Source organism: Cherax quadricarinatus, chromosome 14, assembly GCF_038502225.1.
Source record: "Cherax quadricarinatus isolate ZL_2023a chromosome 14, ASM3850222v1, whole genome shotgun sequence".
In the NCBI taxonomy this organism is placed as follows: Eukaryota; Metazoa; Arthropoda; class Malacostraca; order Decapoda; family Parastacidae; genus Cherax; species Cherax quadricarinatus.
The window spans coordinates 15,316,673-15,335,125 of record NC_091305.1 but is presented as its reverse complement, the minus strand read 5'-3'; the positions used below and the strand labels follow the sequence as shown (position 1 = coordinate 15,335,125).

The window sequence follows — 18,453 nt, the reverse complement described above, 5'->3', positions numbered from 1 at the left end:
AAATTTTTGTCCCCTTGCACCAGCTCTCTACTTGCATTCAGCTGAAGCTAAGTGAAAAATGTACCATGATGAGCCTGGCCGATGGCCGGACTCTGGGAGTGGAAAAACTCTTGGAACTCATCAGAGGTATATCAAAGGTACCATGCAACTCTCAAATATAAATCACTGATTGGCATTTTTGTTTGTAGCTTAAAGACAAACCTGTATTAGCAATATTCATCTTCCATACTGTAGTTGCAATTTGGGAGGAATAAAATTTAATTAAGCTTATAGTTTCTTTTTATTAAAATATTTATATTCAAATAGTGTGATGATAATAGTCATGTTCATTAATATTCTTTACATTAACAATTTAAAGACTACTGTAATTTAACCTATTAAAAAGGTACTTAATGAACTACTTTTTGTTGTACTGTACATGTAACTGACCCTCATGGGTTTAGTGCTTCTTTTTTATTATAATAATAAACAAGTACAATTTTGTTGAGCTTTAACATCCCTGTAATTCAAGGGTTAATCACAAATATATCTTAAATTCATGAATGACAGTCTTTGAGGAATCACAGAAATTAGAATGAGAAATACTGTTGGAGTCCATAAGTGGTGAAATTAAAAGAACAGCTATTAGAAAACAGCTATGCCAACAACAATTTTTAAGACAGGGGGCAGAAGGTAGGTACAAATACAATACTTCATAAAACAATGTGCAAAGTTAGCCATTAATCTTGTAAGATACAAAGTATACTCTAAAATTACTGAGCTACAGCCCTGTACTCCACACATTTGGAAGGGTCTGCTGGGAAATACTGTTGACATTTTGTCATGAGACGTTTTAGGCCCTGGATATATTTACGCTGTGTTTCATCATTCAGCACATGAGCTACGTGCTTACTGAAGATCTTTTCACGTCCTGTACGTGCATGGATACCAACCATGGTGACGCCAATAGGCCAAGGTGCATTTCCAATAGCCATTTGTAAATAAGCATCATTAGCTTTAACATAGTCTCCATCTAAGCAATGTTGCACAATTTCTACGAGGCACTCCATAATGTCATCTGGTAAGGAGCGTTTCTTAAGACATTTGATAAGGGGTTTTAAGTATGCTTGTGTTTGCGTGTAGGTAGCAGAGTCCATCTTGCCTCTAACACTCGTCTTCTCAGCTTCAGGTCTTGCATTATGTTTACTGCCCCATAATTGTAGTATAAGCTGTACAAATTTAAATATAACTTTACATCTCAATTCATTGGTAGCATTGCCATTATTAAGATCTTTTGCCATTTCAATTACACTTTCCATGGTAATGGTTTCACCAGAAAGGGCAACATTACGAGCTCCTTCGCCATCTTCCGTCTTTAAAATTTCATTCAAGTATGCCTGATCTACACGCTCAAGAGCTTCCTGGAAGTCATTTCGAAGACCTCTGTTAACCTCGGGTTCTAATATTTCTAATCTTCTTAATCTTCGGAATGCATCATGTTCACTCTCAGCAAACAGTAAAATAGGTTCCTCTCGTTCTCGTAATCGACGAATAACCTCCACACGTGGTAACTCAGGTGCATCTCCAACATCTTCTTCATTCACTGTATCCCGAGACACTGAAGACCCATTTTCATTAACATTAGATCCTCCATGTCCACTGTTACCACCAATTGATCCAATTCCACACTTTTTCCAATATGCTTCTGCTTGGCGTGCACCTAATTCACTTCTCTTGAAGTACTTCTTTTCTCCCTCAAAAACATTGCTTTCTTCTAGTGATCGTTTTTTAGCTTCAATTTCCTTTTTCAGCAAACTCAACATATTGTGCTGTTAAGAGAAATATATTATTAGGAGATAAATAATTTAAAAACAACACACTACAAATTTAATGCCCCTTCTATATGGACATGCAAAGTACCCAAGGTACTGTACTATTTAAAAAAATATAGTATGCTGTACAAGACAGTATTTAGATTAAATCTGAAATTAAAAAACTAAAGCAAAACACATCACATCTGGGTGTGATTTTTAATGGTACACTATATGCATTTTGAGGCAAAATGAGCAATGTACCTGAGTACAGTGGTAACAACCCTTTTATATGGGTGTGAGGCATGGACTTTAAACACTGCAGTAGGAGAAGGCTGGAGACAGTGGAGATGACATGTTTAAGAGCAATGTGTGGTGTCAATATTATGTAAAAATTAAAGAGCATAGATGTGGAAGGAAGGAGAGGTAGGAGTTGGTTCAGGAGGGGCTAGGGGTATTACAGTAAGAGTTAGAGGGAGGGTATGAAGGTTTCAAGTAGTGAGGGGGCTTGAGCTTCCAATAGTTGTGTGAGCATGTTAGATCAGAGTGAATAGAGACAAGTGGCTTTAGGAATATGACACACTGTTGGAGTGTGTACATTGTAACATTTATGAAGGAATTCAAGGAAACTGGTTAGCCAACCTCGAATCAGGGAGGTGGGAAGTATAGTGCATTTACTCTGAAAGGATGGGAATGCTCTAGTTCAGAGGGGTTTTTGAATTATGAAGCCTGCACACTACTGTCAAGAGAGCTATTGAATAAATTGTGGTGAATGATTCATTTTTTTTGGGTTGTCCTACCTTGGTGGGAGATGGATGGTGGAATTAAAAAAAAAATCTAACATTAAATATTCAGTTTATATTTATTTTTGGCCTTGGCTATAACAAGTGCCATAGCCTAGGAATCTGGGTAGCTGGCATGGTGTAGATACACTGCTTGTTAAGATTTACTCTAGGAGCTTAAAATTACATAAAATGTGAAAATCAAATCTTACAAGATTATTCTTGCTTTTAATAAGATTTAGCAGATATTAGAGGTATTTTCTTACCCAACAAATCATTTACTGTATATGAAAAGAATAAGCAAGATAAGTTCAACACAATACAGTGGAACCTCAAAATTCGAACATATCACATATCGAATGTTTCAAAAATAGAACCCTTTTTTTGAACCGACTTTGTCCCAATTATCAAACGTGCCCCTATTTTCGGACCGCTGGGTACCGGACCTGTCCGCCAGCCCACTCTGTCTGCGTCCCCGTGCAGGCGCTGTGAGCCAGTCTGGCTTTGTTTATGCTTGAGTGAACATTAACATGCACTCTCATTCAAACATTTTATAATTATTTCATTGTGTTTAGTGCTTGTGGGACTGTGAAATAAGCTACCATGGGCCCAAAGAAACTTGCTAGTGGTACCCCTGTGGTAAAGAAAGTGAGAAACACCATAGATGTGAAGAAGGAAATAATACAGAAGTACAGTGGACCCCCGCCTTACAATCAGCTCCTAACTCGAACAATTATGTACGTGTATTTTTGTAAGTGCTTTTGTACGTGTATTTTTGGGGGTCTGAAACGGACTAATCTAATTTACAATATTCCTTATGGGAACAAATTCGTTCGGTAACGTCACCCGAACAGACTTCTGGAATGAATTAATATCGTAAGTTGGGGGTCCACTGTATGAGAGTGGTGTGAGACTTGTTGAGCTTGCCAGGATGTACAGAGGACTGTGGACAGTTATTTTGTGAGACAGAAACAAAGGACCGTGGACAGTTATTTTGTGAGACAGGGGTCCAGTAACTCTCAAGCTGGTCCTAGTGGCATTAAAAGACAGAGAAGGGAAGTAACCCCAGAGAGGGCTTTACCTGAAGTCCTTATGGAGGGGGATTCTCCTTCCAAACACTAACCCCGACTCCCTCTCTCCTCCCTATCTTCCAGATGCCATCACCAATCTTCAATAAGGGTAAGTAAAAGTGTTATTTTATATTTATATACATAACTGAGGATCTCACCTTCAAGGACCATAACATTGTATCAATCGCATCTGCTAGAAAAATGACAGGATGGATAATGAGAACCTTCAAAACTAGGGTGGCCAAGCCCATGATGACACTCTTCAGGTCACTTGTTCTATCTAGGCTGGAATATTGCTGCACATTAACAGCACCTTTCAAGGCAGGTGAAATTGCTGACCTAGAAAATGTAGAGAGAACCTTCACGGCGCGCATAACGGAGATAAAACACCTCAATTACTGGGAGCGCTTGAGGTTCCTAAACCTGTATTCCCTGGAACGCAGGCGGGAGAGATACATGATTATATACACCTGGAAAATCCTAGAGGGACTAGTACTGAACTTGCACACGAAAATCACTCACTACGAAAGCAAAAGACTTGGCAGACGATGCACCATCCCCCCAATGAAAAGCAGGGGTGTCACTAGCACGTTAAGAGACCATACAATAAGTGTCAGGGGCCCGAGACTGTTCAACTGCCTCCCAGCATACATAAGGGGGATTACCAACAGACCCCTGGCAGTCTTCAAGCTGGCACTGGACAAGCACCTAAAGTCGGTTCCTGACCAGCCGGGCTGTGGCTCGTACGTTGGTTTGCGTGCAGCCAGCAGCAACAGCCTGGTTGATCAGGCTCTGATCCACCAGGCCGCCTGGTCACAGACCGGGCCGCGGGGGCGTTGACCCCCGGAACTCTCTCCAGGTAAACTCCAGGTATAGTATTTGTTGTGTGTATGTAAAACTGTAATTAATCTCTATAAAATGTATTTTTTTTTGTGAATATTTTTGGGTTTCTGGAACGGATTAATTGTATTTCCATTATTTCTTATGGGAAATATTGCTTCGATTTTCAGACTTTTCGAATTTAGAACTAGCTCCTGGAACAGATTAAGTTTGAAATTTGAGGTTCCACTGTATGTCTGATTCTGATTGGAGATACTGTACAAACAACTGAAAGTATCTGTAGTGCCTGGAAAGACAGGTAGCAGATGACTTGTCCACTCCATGAAGGGTATCTGCTGAGAATGATTATCTATTTCTATCTAGATTAAAAAATCATCATATATTATCTAGATGTCTAAGTAAAGGACAGTAAAGCAAAAGGCTCTCTCCCCTTCCCCTACTCCCTTCATGAAATTGGGGGGAAAAACATACCATACCATATTGAAAGAAAACCATTAAATTCATAATTGAGAGATAAGTAAGTAGATGGAGGGCATTAGCTAGCAACTAGTTTTACTTTTCAGCCCTACTTCTGCTGTAACTACTTATTACCCTGCTGCCACCCAGAGCTGTATGTATACCTCGGTTCTCTGAACCATTCACCTACATACTTAGAGTATACCTGGACGATGTTCTGGGGGTTGACACTCCTGTGGCCCGGTCCATGACCAAGCCTTGAGATGGAGCAGGGCCTGATCAACCAGGCTGTTACTGCTGGCTGCATGCAAACCAATGTACGAACCACAGCCCGGCTGGTCAGGTACTGACTTTAGGTGCCTGTCTTGCTCCCTCTTAAAGTCAGCCAGGGATCTACTGTATACTGGGAGGCAGCTAAACCACTATTTCTACCTCTGGATACTCTGGTGCAGGTAGATGTGAGCAACCTGATATTCTGAGCAGCTCTGGAGCAAAAACTACAATACCAGTAGCCACTGCTATATCTACCACAACCATAACTATTATCTCTATTTCTACCACTGCTATAGTAGTATTATTATATGCAAAGTGGCTTAGTGTTAACTGTTTGTCTTGATGTAGTTGCTGAATTATCAGGCATATATTGACCACAGTTAGTCCCTGTATAGTACAAAGTTAAATCTTGTGCTTATAAACAGCTTGTCCAGCTGGTTTTTAAATAGCCATATTGTCTGCCTCACCTACAACTTCAGCAGGCAGTTTGTTCCATTTTGCTATAATTCTTTTGGCAAAAAAGAAAAAAAATCTGTAGACATATTCGTGTTTCATCTCTTGCTTAAAATTTTCATTTCATTGTTTTAAGTTATCAACTTACTTTGCACTCCAAATAATTTTTCATGTTCGAGAGTATGAAAACAATTTAATATCTTAATGGTTTGAGTGAGGACTCATAGCCTCCATTTCATATGTTTTTTCTGTGATGGTACGAGTCAAGTCACGCGGCTGACTTACTTGCTCTCACTGGTTTCTAAGATTGGCTAGGCGAAGCCGAGAAGTTATGAGCAACCTCATTTACTTTTATGTATGTATGTCTAGCATCACAGGCTTACTGTGATATTCATAACTAACCAATTCTTTATTTGGTACTGAAATTTGACCTGAGTTACAGTATTTCCATATTATTAAGTGTACAATGGAACCTCTGGTCACGAACACTTCTGAACACGAACAAATCGGTTCACGTCCAGTGATGGCTCATAGCTAAAATTAGTGGAGGTGCTGCTTCAGAAAATTTTTAGCCATTGATTTAATATTGTGTAAAACGAAACAAGCATATAAAAAGAAAATTTATACATAAGCTTGATAAAATCATAAACAAAAAAATGTTTTTACTTACCTAAATTGTTACAGTTCAAGCTTGACCCATTCATTTAAAAATGAAATCCATTCTTCTTGTTCTACTTTGTGCGAAAAGATTAATAATTTTCTCCTTGATCTCTTGATGACTGTTGATGAAATTATATAATGTACAAGTATAAAGAAAGAATTAAAGAAAAAAAAAAGACTCATTACATTGAATATCATCAATAATACAGAGTGAAAATAGGGGGTGCTGCAGTTCCGCAGTGCCTGTATACAAGCCGCCACTGTTCACGACCAAAAAATTTGCCAAATTTTTGCATCTGGTCATGAAGACAATCAGGTGCCAAACAAACACAGCTGCACCAATTTTCACATTGTGCCATTTTTTTGCAGGTGCCAATTTTCCCCACTTCCTGTTGTTTGTGTACACAACAGGTCTCAGTCAGACGTGCGTTCATTTGCTGTGAACTCCTCGTGTTGTATTTCGTGTGTTTTTGAATTCTTTTTGCAATTAGCCATGGACTCTAAGCAAGTGAAGAGTGGTAATGAGGGTAAAAAGAAGGGTTTGAAGAAAATTGAAATAGAGGTGAAGAAGGAAATTATTGAAAAGTATGAGTGTGGTGTGCTGAAGCCTAAGTCTATGATCTCGACTATTCTGAAGCAGAGAGTGGCTATTAAAGCAGCTAATGTTGCTAAGGGAGTTACAATGTTAACCAAGCAGAGGCCTCAAGTGCTGGAAGAGGTGAATTATTATTATTATTATAATCAAAAAGAAGCGCTAAGCCACAAGGGCTATACAGCTGGAAGAGGTGGAGAAATTGTTGCGAGTGTGGTTGAACGAGAAGCAACTTGCAAGTGATAGTGTAAGCGAGGCGATCATATGCGAGAAAGCCAGGAAGATACATAGTGATTTGTGGCAGAATTACCCTTCTACGAGTGCAGAAAGTGATGAAGTTAAAGCCAGTAGAGGATGGTTTGAAAAGTTTCGTAAGAGAAGTTGCATTCATAGTGTGGTAAGGCATGGAGAGGCTGCTAGTTCTGATGCTGCTATGGTATAATTAACTATTTTTGTACTTAAAAATCTTAAAAATACAATATTTACATACAGCTCGTAGGAGTCTGGAAAATTAGGTTAGGGTCATGACTAAATAGGGTCGCAACCAGAGTTTTGGAATGAATTATGGCCGTGACCAGAGGTTCCACTGTATAAGTAGTGCTGTGGATAAAGGCTAGCAAAGAATTCACCATATATAATTATTACATTTATGAGAAAGCACTAGACACATAGGTGCCCAGCAGTGCCTGGAAAATGTAATATAATCAGGTTTGATCCAAGGAAAGGAAGAGGGTCAATATATACTTTGTTCCCTGGTCAGAACCCTGTAGCACTGACCACTTACTACAACACATCCGTATCCGTAACAGAAGAAACATGCTTATCTATTGTGGAAATTATTATTTATCAGCATATCAGCCATAGCACCACAATAATAATGATGCACTAAACAGACACACAACAGCAGTTGATGACTGGGTCAAAGATCACTGGTCACTGCCTCACCACCAACACTGACCACCTACACAACCACCGCTGTCTTTCATCACTTCCTGTCTTAATATCTATTATTCTGGTTAGGTTAAGTTAAATGATGAAAGAGTTAGGTGGTGTGGGTGTGTGTTAATGGTGAGAATGCGACCAGCGACCCACTGCTGCTGGGTCACGTCATTATTATTATTGCTAATATCTCGATATATAAAAATTTCCACAACAGGAATATGTTTCCAGTGGCTTGGTAGGTAACACATTTGCCTTACACAGTGAGTATCCGTGGTTCAATTTCCGGCACAGGTGGAAATGTTGGGCATGTTTCATTACACATGCCATGTCTTCACCTAGTAGTATGTAGAAACCTGGGTATTAGTCGATTATTGTCGACTAAGAGAGAGAGTCGTCGATGACGCTGGCTTTCTTGGGTTATCCTGGATGGCTTATCCTCAGTGTTAAAAATCCGAACAAATCTTATCGTCAATGTCCCTCATAAGCCTGCTACATCTAGAACTTTTCTTCATACCCATTCGAGTGAGGAGCTGCAAACTAACCATCATTCACTGTTCATCAAGTTATTTATACAACCTGCCTGCGCTAAAACAGCAGGGGTCACAGTGCTTGGGAAATGGGAAGCATCTACATCCGACCCAAACAAAGGGAGATAGTTCCAGTTCTTTCGAACGAGAGCCCTTCATCAGCATCAAGGTACTTCCCTTGATGGGCAACTTACCTGGAATATATATATAATAAAAAAATCAGCCTCTTTGACGGTCCAACAGCAGCAGCCTCTCAGGTTTTGTTTACTGTGTCCGAATCCTTCAATTCTTCACATTAAAAAAAACAGAATTATTCGATGCATAAATGTTATCAAATAGTGTAAATGGTGGTATATTGCTATTATTTATCTATAGATAAGCAGTTTTGAAGTAAACAATATTTTCGTAAATATTTTGTAGTCGATTAAGAGATTCGAACAATAAGAATACGATTCACATAAGGACTCAGGAACCCCAATGAATATAAATCACTATTTTTTTTGAGGTTATCCTAGGTAATTTACACATATGTTGCTATATATCATAATTGTAATCACCTAAATGTGTGCAACTGTACCTAATTAAACATATAATTCACCTTGAGTTGATACGTACTGGAAGGTGTACATCTCTAGAGAAATATAAACACACAAAAGGTGTACTGTATATGTATTTTTACAAGATATTTATATTTATATAAATTAAGAGTTGTTTATCTGAATGTGCACCTGTTACTTTATTCATGGGGAAACGCTGGACCTTTATTAAGTTTACTCAAGAACAGGTACACATAAGCATAATTATCATACATAGCATTTTTTTATTATAATAATTGTACATAGCAGCATATGTGTATTATTATTATTATCATCAAAGGGAAGGACTAAACCCGTAGGATTATACAACGCCTGTGGGGAGGGATGTGGAAGGTATTCAGGCTTAATTTAGGGAACTGGGGCAAAGATCCAATTCCCTAGATCAAGAGCCCCTCACTAGCGTCAAGGAACCTTCACTGAGGGGAGGATATGTGTGGATTACCTACGATAGGCCCAAAAAAAGTCTGTGGCTTATTTCCAATGGGGTCCTTTCGAGGTTGTACAGCGCCTGCCTGGGGAATGTGATGTGATCTAAGGAAGAGGAGGATAGCTCCAGTTCCTTGGATCGATAGCGCTTCACCAGCATCATAGAGACAAATCTCTTGAGGAGAGGGTAAATCGCTTTGACTTTCATGGGTTATACTAGGTATTTTATATTATCATGTGCTTGTGTACTGGTGCCTAAATGAACTTATTTTCTTATATGTACACCAGGTGGTGTATATCTGTATATACTGCACTGTATGGCCTTGTAGGTTTAGAGCTTTTTTATATCTGTAAATAAACTATGCTGTATTGTATGACCCATGTGGGTATAGCGCTTAGTTATGATTATAATATATATATAAACCATGATCCTTTCAGGTTTAGCACCAGTTTACAGTTACAGTTTAATATCTTTATTATGCACCCCATACCCATCCTGTGGGCGGTAGTCAAAAGATTACAAAGGTACATAATGGGTCCAGGGACTGGACTAGATTAAATTATTATTGTACATAAACCAAGAGGTATCTGTACGTATATACATTCTTCAAGGGTCATGCCTTGAAGGGGCTCTTGATCCAAGGAAATGGACCTATAATCTCCTCCAATACTGAAACTGTATACTGTGCCAAAACAAAAGCATTCACATTGCTAAACTCACAAAATAGTATTTAGTCACTTAGCCATAATAGCAACTTACCTCATAATTTGTAATATTTTACATTTAAGAATAAAACTAAGTATGCCCGAAATGCCTAGCCATGCTAAGCGTTCTAGTGGTACACTCTGTAATCTCAATTTTACTACATGTAAACCAAACAATAACCAAATTTCTGTAAACTCAGCATTGTAATCCTTATAGAGAATAAACTTTGAATTTGAATTTCTTTGACTGAACTTGATTGCCTTCCAATTCCCACATGTTACAGGTTTATTGCTCCCTTTGAATGTAACTATTATTATACTAATCAAAGCCAAGCACTAAACCCACTAGGGTCATACATTTTGAATGTAATATAATAATAATTACCCATAACTACTCGGTGGAATTGAGTCATTATTTTATACCTTGTAGTAATAATAATAATAATAATATATACATAAAACTACTGTAGGTACATTATAGGATAAGTCATTTATTGTGCAAATTGTTATTTTTGGGAATTATAAGAAAAATTAATACATTATATATATGGGTCATGCAGCACACAAAGGCACAGGCCAAGCCTGGCTCCAGGACTAGGCTGCCAGAGTAGGAAAACTCTCAAAACCCTTCAAAGGTATTTCAAAGATATGAGGTGTGTTTCATGTCTGACAATGTATATGAAGATGGTTGGTGTTTTCAAGATTAAAGTTACTTAACGTGACCAAATGTTACCTAAACAAACCTAACCTTGACTAAATACACTAAATAAAAATTGGCTCAAGAAATACTTATTCCATGATGTACTTAGGTTTAATGTATTGAAAAGTGTAAAATAATTGCTGACTTCCACTGAGTAGTTGTCGGTAATTAGCCAGTAATAACAATACTAATAAATATATACCCATATACGTATATATGGGCATATTCAGTGGCATCGTAAGGGGGGAGGGCCGCCCCAGGTGACACCATCAAAGGGTGACACCATAAAGCCTCTAAAGAAGGTGACACTAATACCCAAAACAGTGCTGCAGCAACATAAGACAAAAATCCTTTGTTTCTATATAGCCTCCAATCATTTCCGGAGTGGAATAACAGTCGATGGCCTTTACTCCAAAACAACAGATACTAGTGCCAGGAAAAAATGACCACCAATACCACCAATCCGACGACATTCATCTTTGCAAATATACAGGGTCTAAAGCCAGCAATGAATAACAAAATACCTTTCATCTGTGGACTGCTTACAGAGTCAAATGCAATGTTCGTGGTTTACACAGGGACCCACATAAAGGATCACTTGGACAACGAAATCTGGATCCCAGGTTACAACCTACACAGATGTAAACAAACCATACCACGGGCAGGGTTAGAACCCACGATCAGAGAGTCTCAAAATTCCAGACCGTTGCGTTGTTGAAGTTTTAGCAGTAAAGATCGAGAACCAAAATCTGGTCATTGTGGCTGCATACAAGCCTTCGGATGCAACGTCCCAACAATTCCAGGAACAGGTTTTGAAACTTGACCACTGTCTGGAAAATCTTCCAGCTCCTGCCCCCAACATCTTGCTCCTGTGGGGGATTTTAACCTAAGGCATCTAAAATGGAGGAATATAGCAAATAATGTGGTAGCAGAGATAACACCAGGAGGCAGCTCAGATGAAAACTCACACACACAAATTCAACTTCAATAACATTAGTATATATATACACACACACACATACACACAGTGGAACCTTGGGTTACGAGTGCCCCACCACATGAGTTTTTCAGGATACAAGCAGTCACTCGGTCAATTTTTGTTTCTGGATATGAGCAAAAATTCAGGATGCGAGCTTCCCCTTCAAACATTTTGTTTTTTGACTCCCAGATCTTACAAAAATAAAAGTGAATACTATATAATTGTAGTTCACTGTCATGATGTACAGTGGACCCCCGCCTTACGAACGCATTGCATTACGTTAAATCCGCCATACGAAGCATTTAAATGCAAAAATTTTGCCTTGCCTCACGATAAAAAACTCACCTTACGTGATTCGTCAGGGACGCATCCCACATGTGGCCTCAGCTGCCCCATGGGTACCAGTGTTTACATGCCAGCCAGTGCGGTCGCATCTAAGCATACATTCGGTACATTTCATATTATCAGTGTTTTCAGTAACTGCAAAATAAGTCACCATGGGCCCCAAGAAAGCTTCTAGTGCCAACCCTGTGGTAAAAAGGGTGAGAATTAGTATGGAAATTAAGAAAGATTTTGAAGGGTTTGGGGCTAACCCTGAGAAACCTGTGCCAGTTGTGGAATCCATTGTGCCTACTTCAAAGTTTAAGGAAATATGTGCAAAGTGGGTTGAATTGCAAACCTTTATGGATGAAAATCACCCTAACAGCTATTGCAAGCCGTGCTGGTGACTATTACAATGACAATGTTGTGGCCCATTTTAGGCAAATCTTAAAGGAATGGAAGGTACAGACCTCTATGGACAGATTTGTTGTGCGATAGAGGTCCAGTGACTCTCAAGCTGGTCCTAGTGGCATTAAAAGAAGAAGGGAAGTAACCCTGGAAAAGGACTTGATACCTCAAGTCCTAATGGAAGGGGATTTCCCTTCTAAACAATAACAACTTCCACACTCTCCCCTCCTCCCATCCCATCATTCATCACCAGATCTTCAATAAAGGTAAGTGTCATGTATTCTTAACTTAGTAGAGTAGTAATTGTGCATGTCTTCTTCAGTTTGTGTGCATTAAAATTAATATTTTATGTGGTAAAATTTTTTTTTTCATACTTTGGGGTGTCTTGCACAGATTAATTTGATTTCCATTATTTCTTATGGGGAAAATTAATTCAGCTAATGATAATTTCAGCTTACGATGAGCTCTCGGGAACGGATTAATATCGTAAGGCGGGGTCCACTGTATTATGTTGTTTTTACTGCTTAAGACTATAACTGCAACAGAAATAATAGCATTTCTTACCTTAAATTGTGGGTGCTGGTGTTTGTGGAGGATTATGAAGAGAGTAGAGAATTATGCTGTGGCTCTACTGGGCTGAGGTGGATGGTAGAGGTTCTGGTACTGAAATCAATGGTTGTACTGGAGTGTGCATAAATTCTGTAATGGATTTCTGTTCTATTTTACTCCGCAGTGCATTATACAACTGACGGTAAGGCATCAACTCCTCTAGACACCATTTCAGGGTCCTCTTCAGTGAAAAAGTCTAACTGTAAGTCATTCAGTCAAGTCAGTCAGTCAGTCAGTCAGTCAGTCAAGTCAGTCAAGTCAGTCAAGTCAGTAAGTCATTCAGTAAGGCAGTAAGTCAGCAACACTGGTATGCCTACTGGGTGTCATGATTGCTTGGCATTTACATGATATGGTAATTAAAAGATCAAAACACAATTCACAAATACAGCTAGCTTGTAGGAGAGAAGTGGAACTGAACACATATTCACAAAGCTGGGATGGTGGTGCTGGGAGTGTGGGAGTGTCGGAGGATGACGGGAGGTCTCCCCCACTGACCCACAACAGGCGGCTGATTGAGGTAGGGAATGGCCTCCGCCACAATGATATATTTTATTCATTCTAGAGTATGTATCAGGTTTCTGTTATTTATATTGTTTATTATGTCATGTCAGATGAATTGTGATAGATAAATAAAGCATAAAGTTGATATTAGCATCATATTGAAGTATTTTTGTTCTGCCTCCCAGAGCATGAATTCTGCTTGAATGGATTAAGGGCATTTCAATTAATTTAAATGAGGAAAACTGACTCAGCATACGAGCAGATCAGGATACGAGCAAGGTCATGGAACGAATTAAACTCGTAAGCTGAGGTTCCACTGTATATCAATAACAACACTGCAACTAGCTGAGGATTCGAACCCATGTCGTTTTGGCCCGCCTCATGGTGAGCGAAAATCACATGACGCTCTAACCCACAGGACCATGCAATCCTACAAGTATCAAGCACCCAGAAGAGCTAGGTGTTTTACTTTGATCCGAGGACATACGGTGGTGTGGGAGCCTCTGAGCTAATTTCATTCTACTCCGTTTGGTGTACTAGCCTCCACAAGCAGTATATATATTATTGTAACCATGAACGAATGGTATTTAATCAATAACAACACTGCGTGTAGCGGAGGATTTGAACCCACATCGTTTTGGCCTGCCTCATGGTAAGCAAAAATCACATGATGCTCTAACTCACAGAACCATGCAATCCTACAAGAATCAAGCACCCGGCAGTGCTAGGTGTTTTACCTTGATCCGAGGACATACAGTGGCTAGTTGCAGTGTTGTTATTGATTTAATACCACTCGTTCGTGGTTACAATAATATATATACTGCTCATGAAGGCTAATATTCAGTATTTTATATAATTTGTTTTGTGTGACATTTTTATATAATTTCTTATCTACCACATTTAACTTTTATAAATGTAATATTATCGGTAAGATAGCAAAAGGACCTCAGTGGAAATAAGTCACTCTGTCTGACTTTTTTGGGCTATCCTAGGTTCTCTACACATGCTGCTATGTATGATAATCTATGTAACTGTACGTATTTGTGTATACCTGAATAAACTTACTTATGCACTGAAGAACATACAACTCAGTGTATATACACCAAAAGGCCAAGGATATAGTATCTATATGCATACTTATACAATTTAATCCGTTTTGTGGATTAATGATTATTATAGTCATAGAGAAACATTTAATTCATGCAGGGCATACAGCACTTGAGGAATGGGAGGTAATCGAGTTTGACCTGAAGGGAAGAGTAGCTCTAATTCCTTTGAGAGCCCTTCACCAGCATTGGGGCACCTTTGCCCCCCCCTTCAAATTCAAATTTATTTATTTCTTTGCAAGTAATACATTGCAGTTATGTATTTACAATAATGGGTTGCAGTGGAAAGAGAGCCTCTATTATGCTTAGGCATTATGGGCCGACTTAATTTAATGGCTTACTGACTAGTACTTAACATTAAAGAAATTTATCATAGATGTACAATAGTTCTATTAGTTATAAATGAATCTAATTTATATTCGTATAGGGTTTAGGAATTAAAGTATTCTTCATTGTTAAGTGTGCAGGTGAAATGCATCCAGTGACCCCAGAGAGGTCTACATCTGTCAACCTGTCTATGCTGAGTGTTCATTTTAATCTCTGTTGAAGGGATTAAAGCATCCTTGACTGATGGCAAGGTCGCATGCATCCTTAATTGGTCCTCATGTAGTCAATAGACTTTAAACCAGCAATCATTTAACTTTAATTCTAAGAAACTAACTTATCATTTCTACCATTCTACTTATTTCTGTGAGGAGGCACAAGTTGTGCATACAAACAAGAATCCAAACCACTGGAGACAGTTGTTATTGTTATTATAATGGAAGAGGTAAACTCGTAGTGGTCATACAGTGCCAAGGTAATGGGAGGTAATCAGGTTTGAGTTACGAGATGAGGAGGTGGCTCCAATTCCTTGCATCAAGAGTTTTTCACCAGCACCAAGGCACCTCCTTAAAAGGAGAGAGTAGTTAAAACTATAGAATCTGATATGTACTTCTTATCCTCCTCCCAATGATACTTCTGGTGTTTACTTCACTTCTGACAGACTTAAGAATGCAAATGAAGTGTTTGCCTTTCTAATACCAATAGCTCTCTTTCATATCACATCAGAGACCATAGCCATCCATAAACTGGTCCTCAGGTAACACTCACTCACTCACTCTCTCTCTACGGCTTTTGTATGCCTTCTTGTATTATTATTATTATAATCAAAAAGAAGTGCTAAGCCACAAGGGCTATACAGCATGCCTCCTTGTAGAATCAGTCCTTGTACGAAAACTTCTTAGCACAAATCTTAATCTTGGCTCATTGTTTAGCTTCACATTCTTATATCATCACCAATCAATCAAACACTATATCCCCACCTGCTTTTAACAGCTGGATGATTGATGCTGCTGCTCCTCCTCCTCCTCGAACTACTACTACTGCAACTGCTGCTGCTCCTACTACTACTTCTACTACTGCTGCTATTACTACTGCTACTACTCCATGTACTACTGCTATTACTACTACTAAATCTTATACTACTACTGCTGCTAATACTATGACTACTGCTAATGCTACTGCTACTATTATTACTACTTCTACTCCTACTACCAAATGTGAGAGAGGCATCATTGGCAGTACTGATTCTCATGCTTCACACCCATATAAAGTGTTTATCATACAAAATGAAAGAAAACAGCTTAATGTTATCTGCTGTGAACACTTACCAACACATGAAGTCATTTTCTTCCATGACTTAAAGCAAAACGGAATACTGCACGGCTTATGTTGTAGAAATTTGTAGAGGCTTCCTTCCTTTATTTATGTTGTTCTGCATTATGTGAATTCGCTTTTATGCAATGACCCCATTTCTACCAGCAATTAGCTTAACATGATATAAACTTGCTTTCATGTGATCACCCAAGTTCAGCACCACCTGACATTTTAATCATATCTTAAATTTCACTGTAAATTTACCACTTGATATTTTAATCATATCTTCTGAATCTTAGCATAACTTGATAAATGAATCTCAGCATGGATTCACGAGATGTCGTTCCTGCCTGACAAATTTACCGACGTTCTTCAATAGAACATTTGAGGCAGTTGACAGTGATAAAGAATATGATATTGTTTATTTGGATTTTAGTAAAGCCTTCGATAGAGTACCCCACAAGAGACTCTTAAGAAAAGTGGCAGCTCATGGTATAGGAGGTAAAGTCCTAGCATGGATAGAGGCATGGCTTACCAATAGAAAGCAGAGAGTTTCCATTAATGGAGTGAAATCTGAATGGGGATTAGTCACTAGTGGCATTCCACAAGGATCAGTTTTAGGCCCTCTCTTGTTCAAAATTTACATTAATGACCTTGATGAAGGGATTACGAGTGACGTGAGTAAGTTTGCTGATGATACAAAGATAGGCTGTATAATTCACTCTGAGGAGGATAGCAATGAACTCCAGGAGGATTTGGACAAATTAATGTCTTGGTCTGAAAAATGGCAGGTGAAGTTCAATGTGGATAAGTGTAAGGTACTAGCCCTTGATAATGAAAATAACCCTTGAAGCTATAATCTAGGTGAAGTAGAGATTGATCATACAGAATGTGAAAAAGACTTGGGAGTCATGGTAAGCAGAAATCTAAAGCCAAGACAGCAGTGCCTTAGTGTGTGCAACAAGGCCAACAGATTACTTAGATTTATTTCAAGAAGTATAAGTAACAGAAGTCCAAAAGTTATTTTACAGCTCTATACATCACTAGTGAGGCCTCATTTAGATTATGCTGCTTAGTTTTGGTCCCCTTACTACAGGATGGATATAGACTCATTAGAGAACATACAGAGAAGAATGACTAAAATGATTTACTGTGTAAGGAACCTCCCATATGAAGATAGACTTAAAGCCTTAAATCTCCACTCTCTGGAGAGGCGTAGAATGAGGGGAGATATCATTGAAGTGTATAAGTGGATGACAGGCATAAACAAGAGAGATATTAATAAAGTACTGAGGGTGTCGGCCTAGGAAGGGTTGGAGGGAGGGGGTAAAGGAGGTTTTGTGTGCGAGGGGCTTGGACTTCCAGAAGGCATGCGTGAGCGTGTTTGATAGGAGTGAATGGAGACAAATGGTTTTTAATACTTGACGTGCTGTTGGAGTGTGAGCAAAGTAACATTTATGAAGGGATTCAGGGAAACCGGCAGGCCGGACTTGAGTCCTGGAGATGGGAAGTACAGTGCCTGCACTCTGAAGGAGGGGTGTTAATGTTGCAGTTTAAAAACTGTAGTGTAAAGCACCCTTCTGGCAAGACAGTGATGGAGTGAATGATGGTGAAAGTTTTTCTTTTTCGGGCCACCCTGCCTTGGTGGGAATCGGCCGGTGTGATAATAAAAATAAAAATTTAGATTTAGAAAGGACATAGGTAAGTACTGGTTTTCTAACAGAGTTGTAGATGCGTGGAACAGTCTTCCCAGTGGGGTGATAGAGGCTAGGACCTTGGGTAGCTTTAAGAAGAGATTGGACAAATATATGAGTGGGAGGGGCTGGGTTTGATTGGTGTCATTGCGTACGGGAGTTATTTCTTGGGTGGCTTTAGGTAGAGGTCGTTTTGATAAGGACCTGCCTCGCATGGGCCAGTAGGCCTTCTGCAGTGTTCCTCCATTCTTATGTTCTTATGTACTTATGTTCTTAAATTTCACTGCAAATTGGTTTATACTGACAACTATAGGAAAGAGATAAAGATAAGATGTAGCTTATATTAAATTTGACTCGTCTATTCAACTTTATTTTTGATAATAAA

At 38.9% G+C, this 18,453-nt stretch overlaps 1 protein-coding gene across 7 annotated transcripts in view; it reads right to left on the bottom strand.

Annotated features, from left to right (window-relative positions):
* Nucleotides 1-253: 253 nt before the first annotated feature.
* Prp18 (pre-mRNA processing factor 18) overlaps nucleotides 254-18,453 on the bottom strand; it is a 35,963-nt gene continuing 17,763 nt past the window's right edge. For 2 of the 7 annotated variants that reach the window (XM_070084872.1, XM_070084873.1), the window contains one exon: nucleotides 254-1,808. In XM_070084872.1, coding sequence (XP_069940973.1) covers nucleotides 753-1,802 — 1,050 coding nt within the window. In that variant the 5' untranslated portion in view covers nucleotides 1,803-1,808 and the 3' untranslated portion in view covers nucleotides 254-752. Of the gene's footprint in view, nucleotides 1,809-3,653; nucleotides 3,741-6,334; nucleotides 6,444-8,115; nucleotides 8,558-8,579; nucleotides 8,718-18,453 lie in introns of those variants that run through there. The other 5 variants (XM_053786387.2, XM_053786398.2, XM_053786406.2 and 2 more) reach the window with 5 other exon arrangements.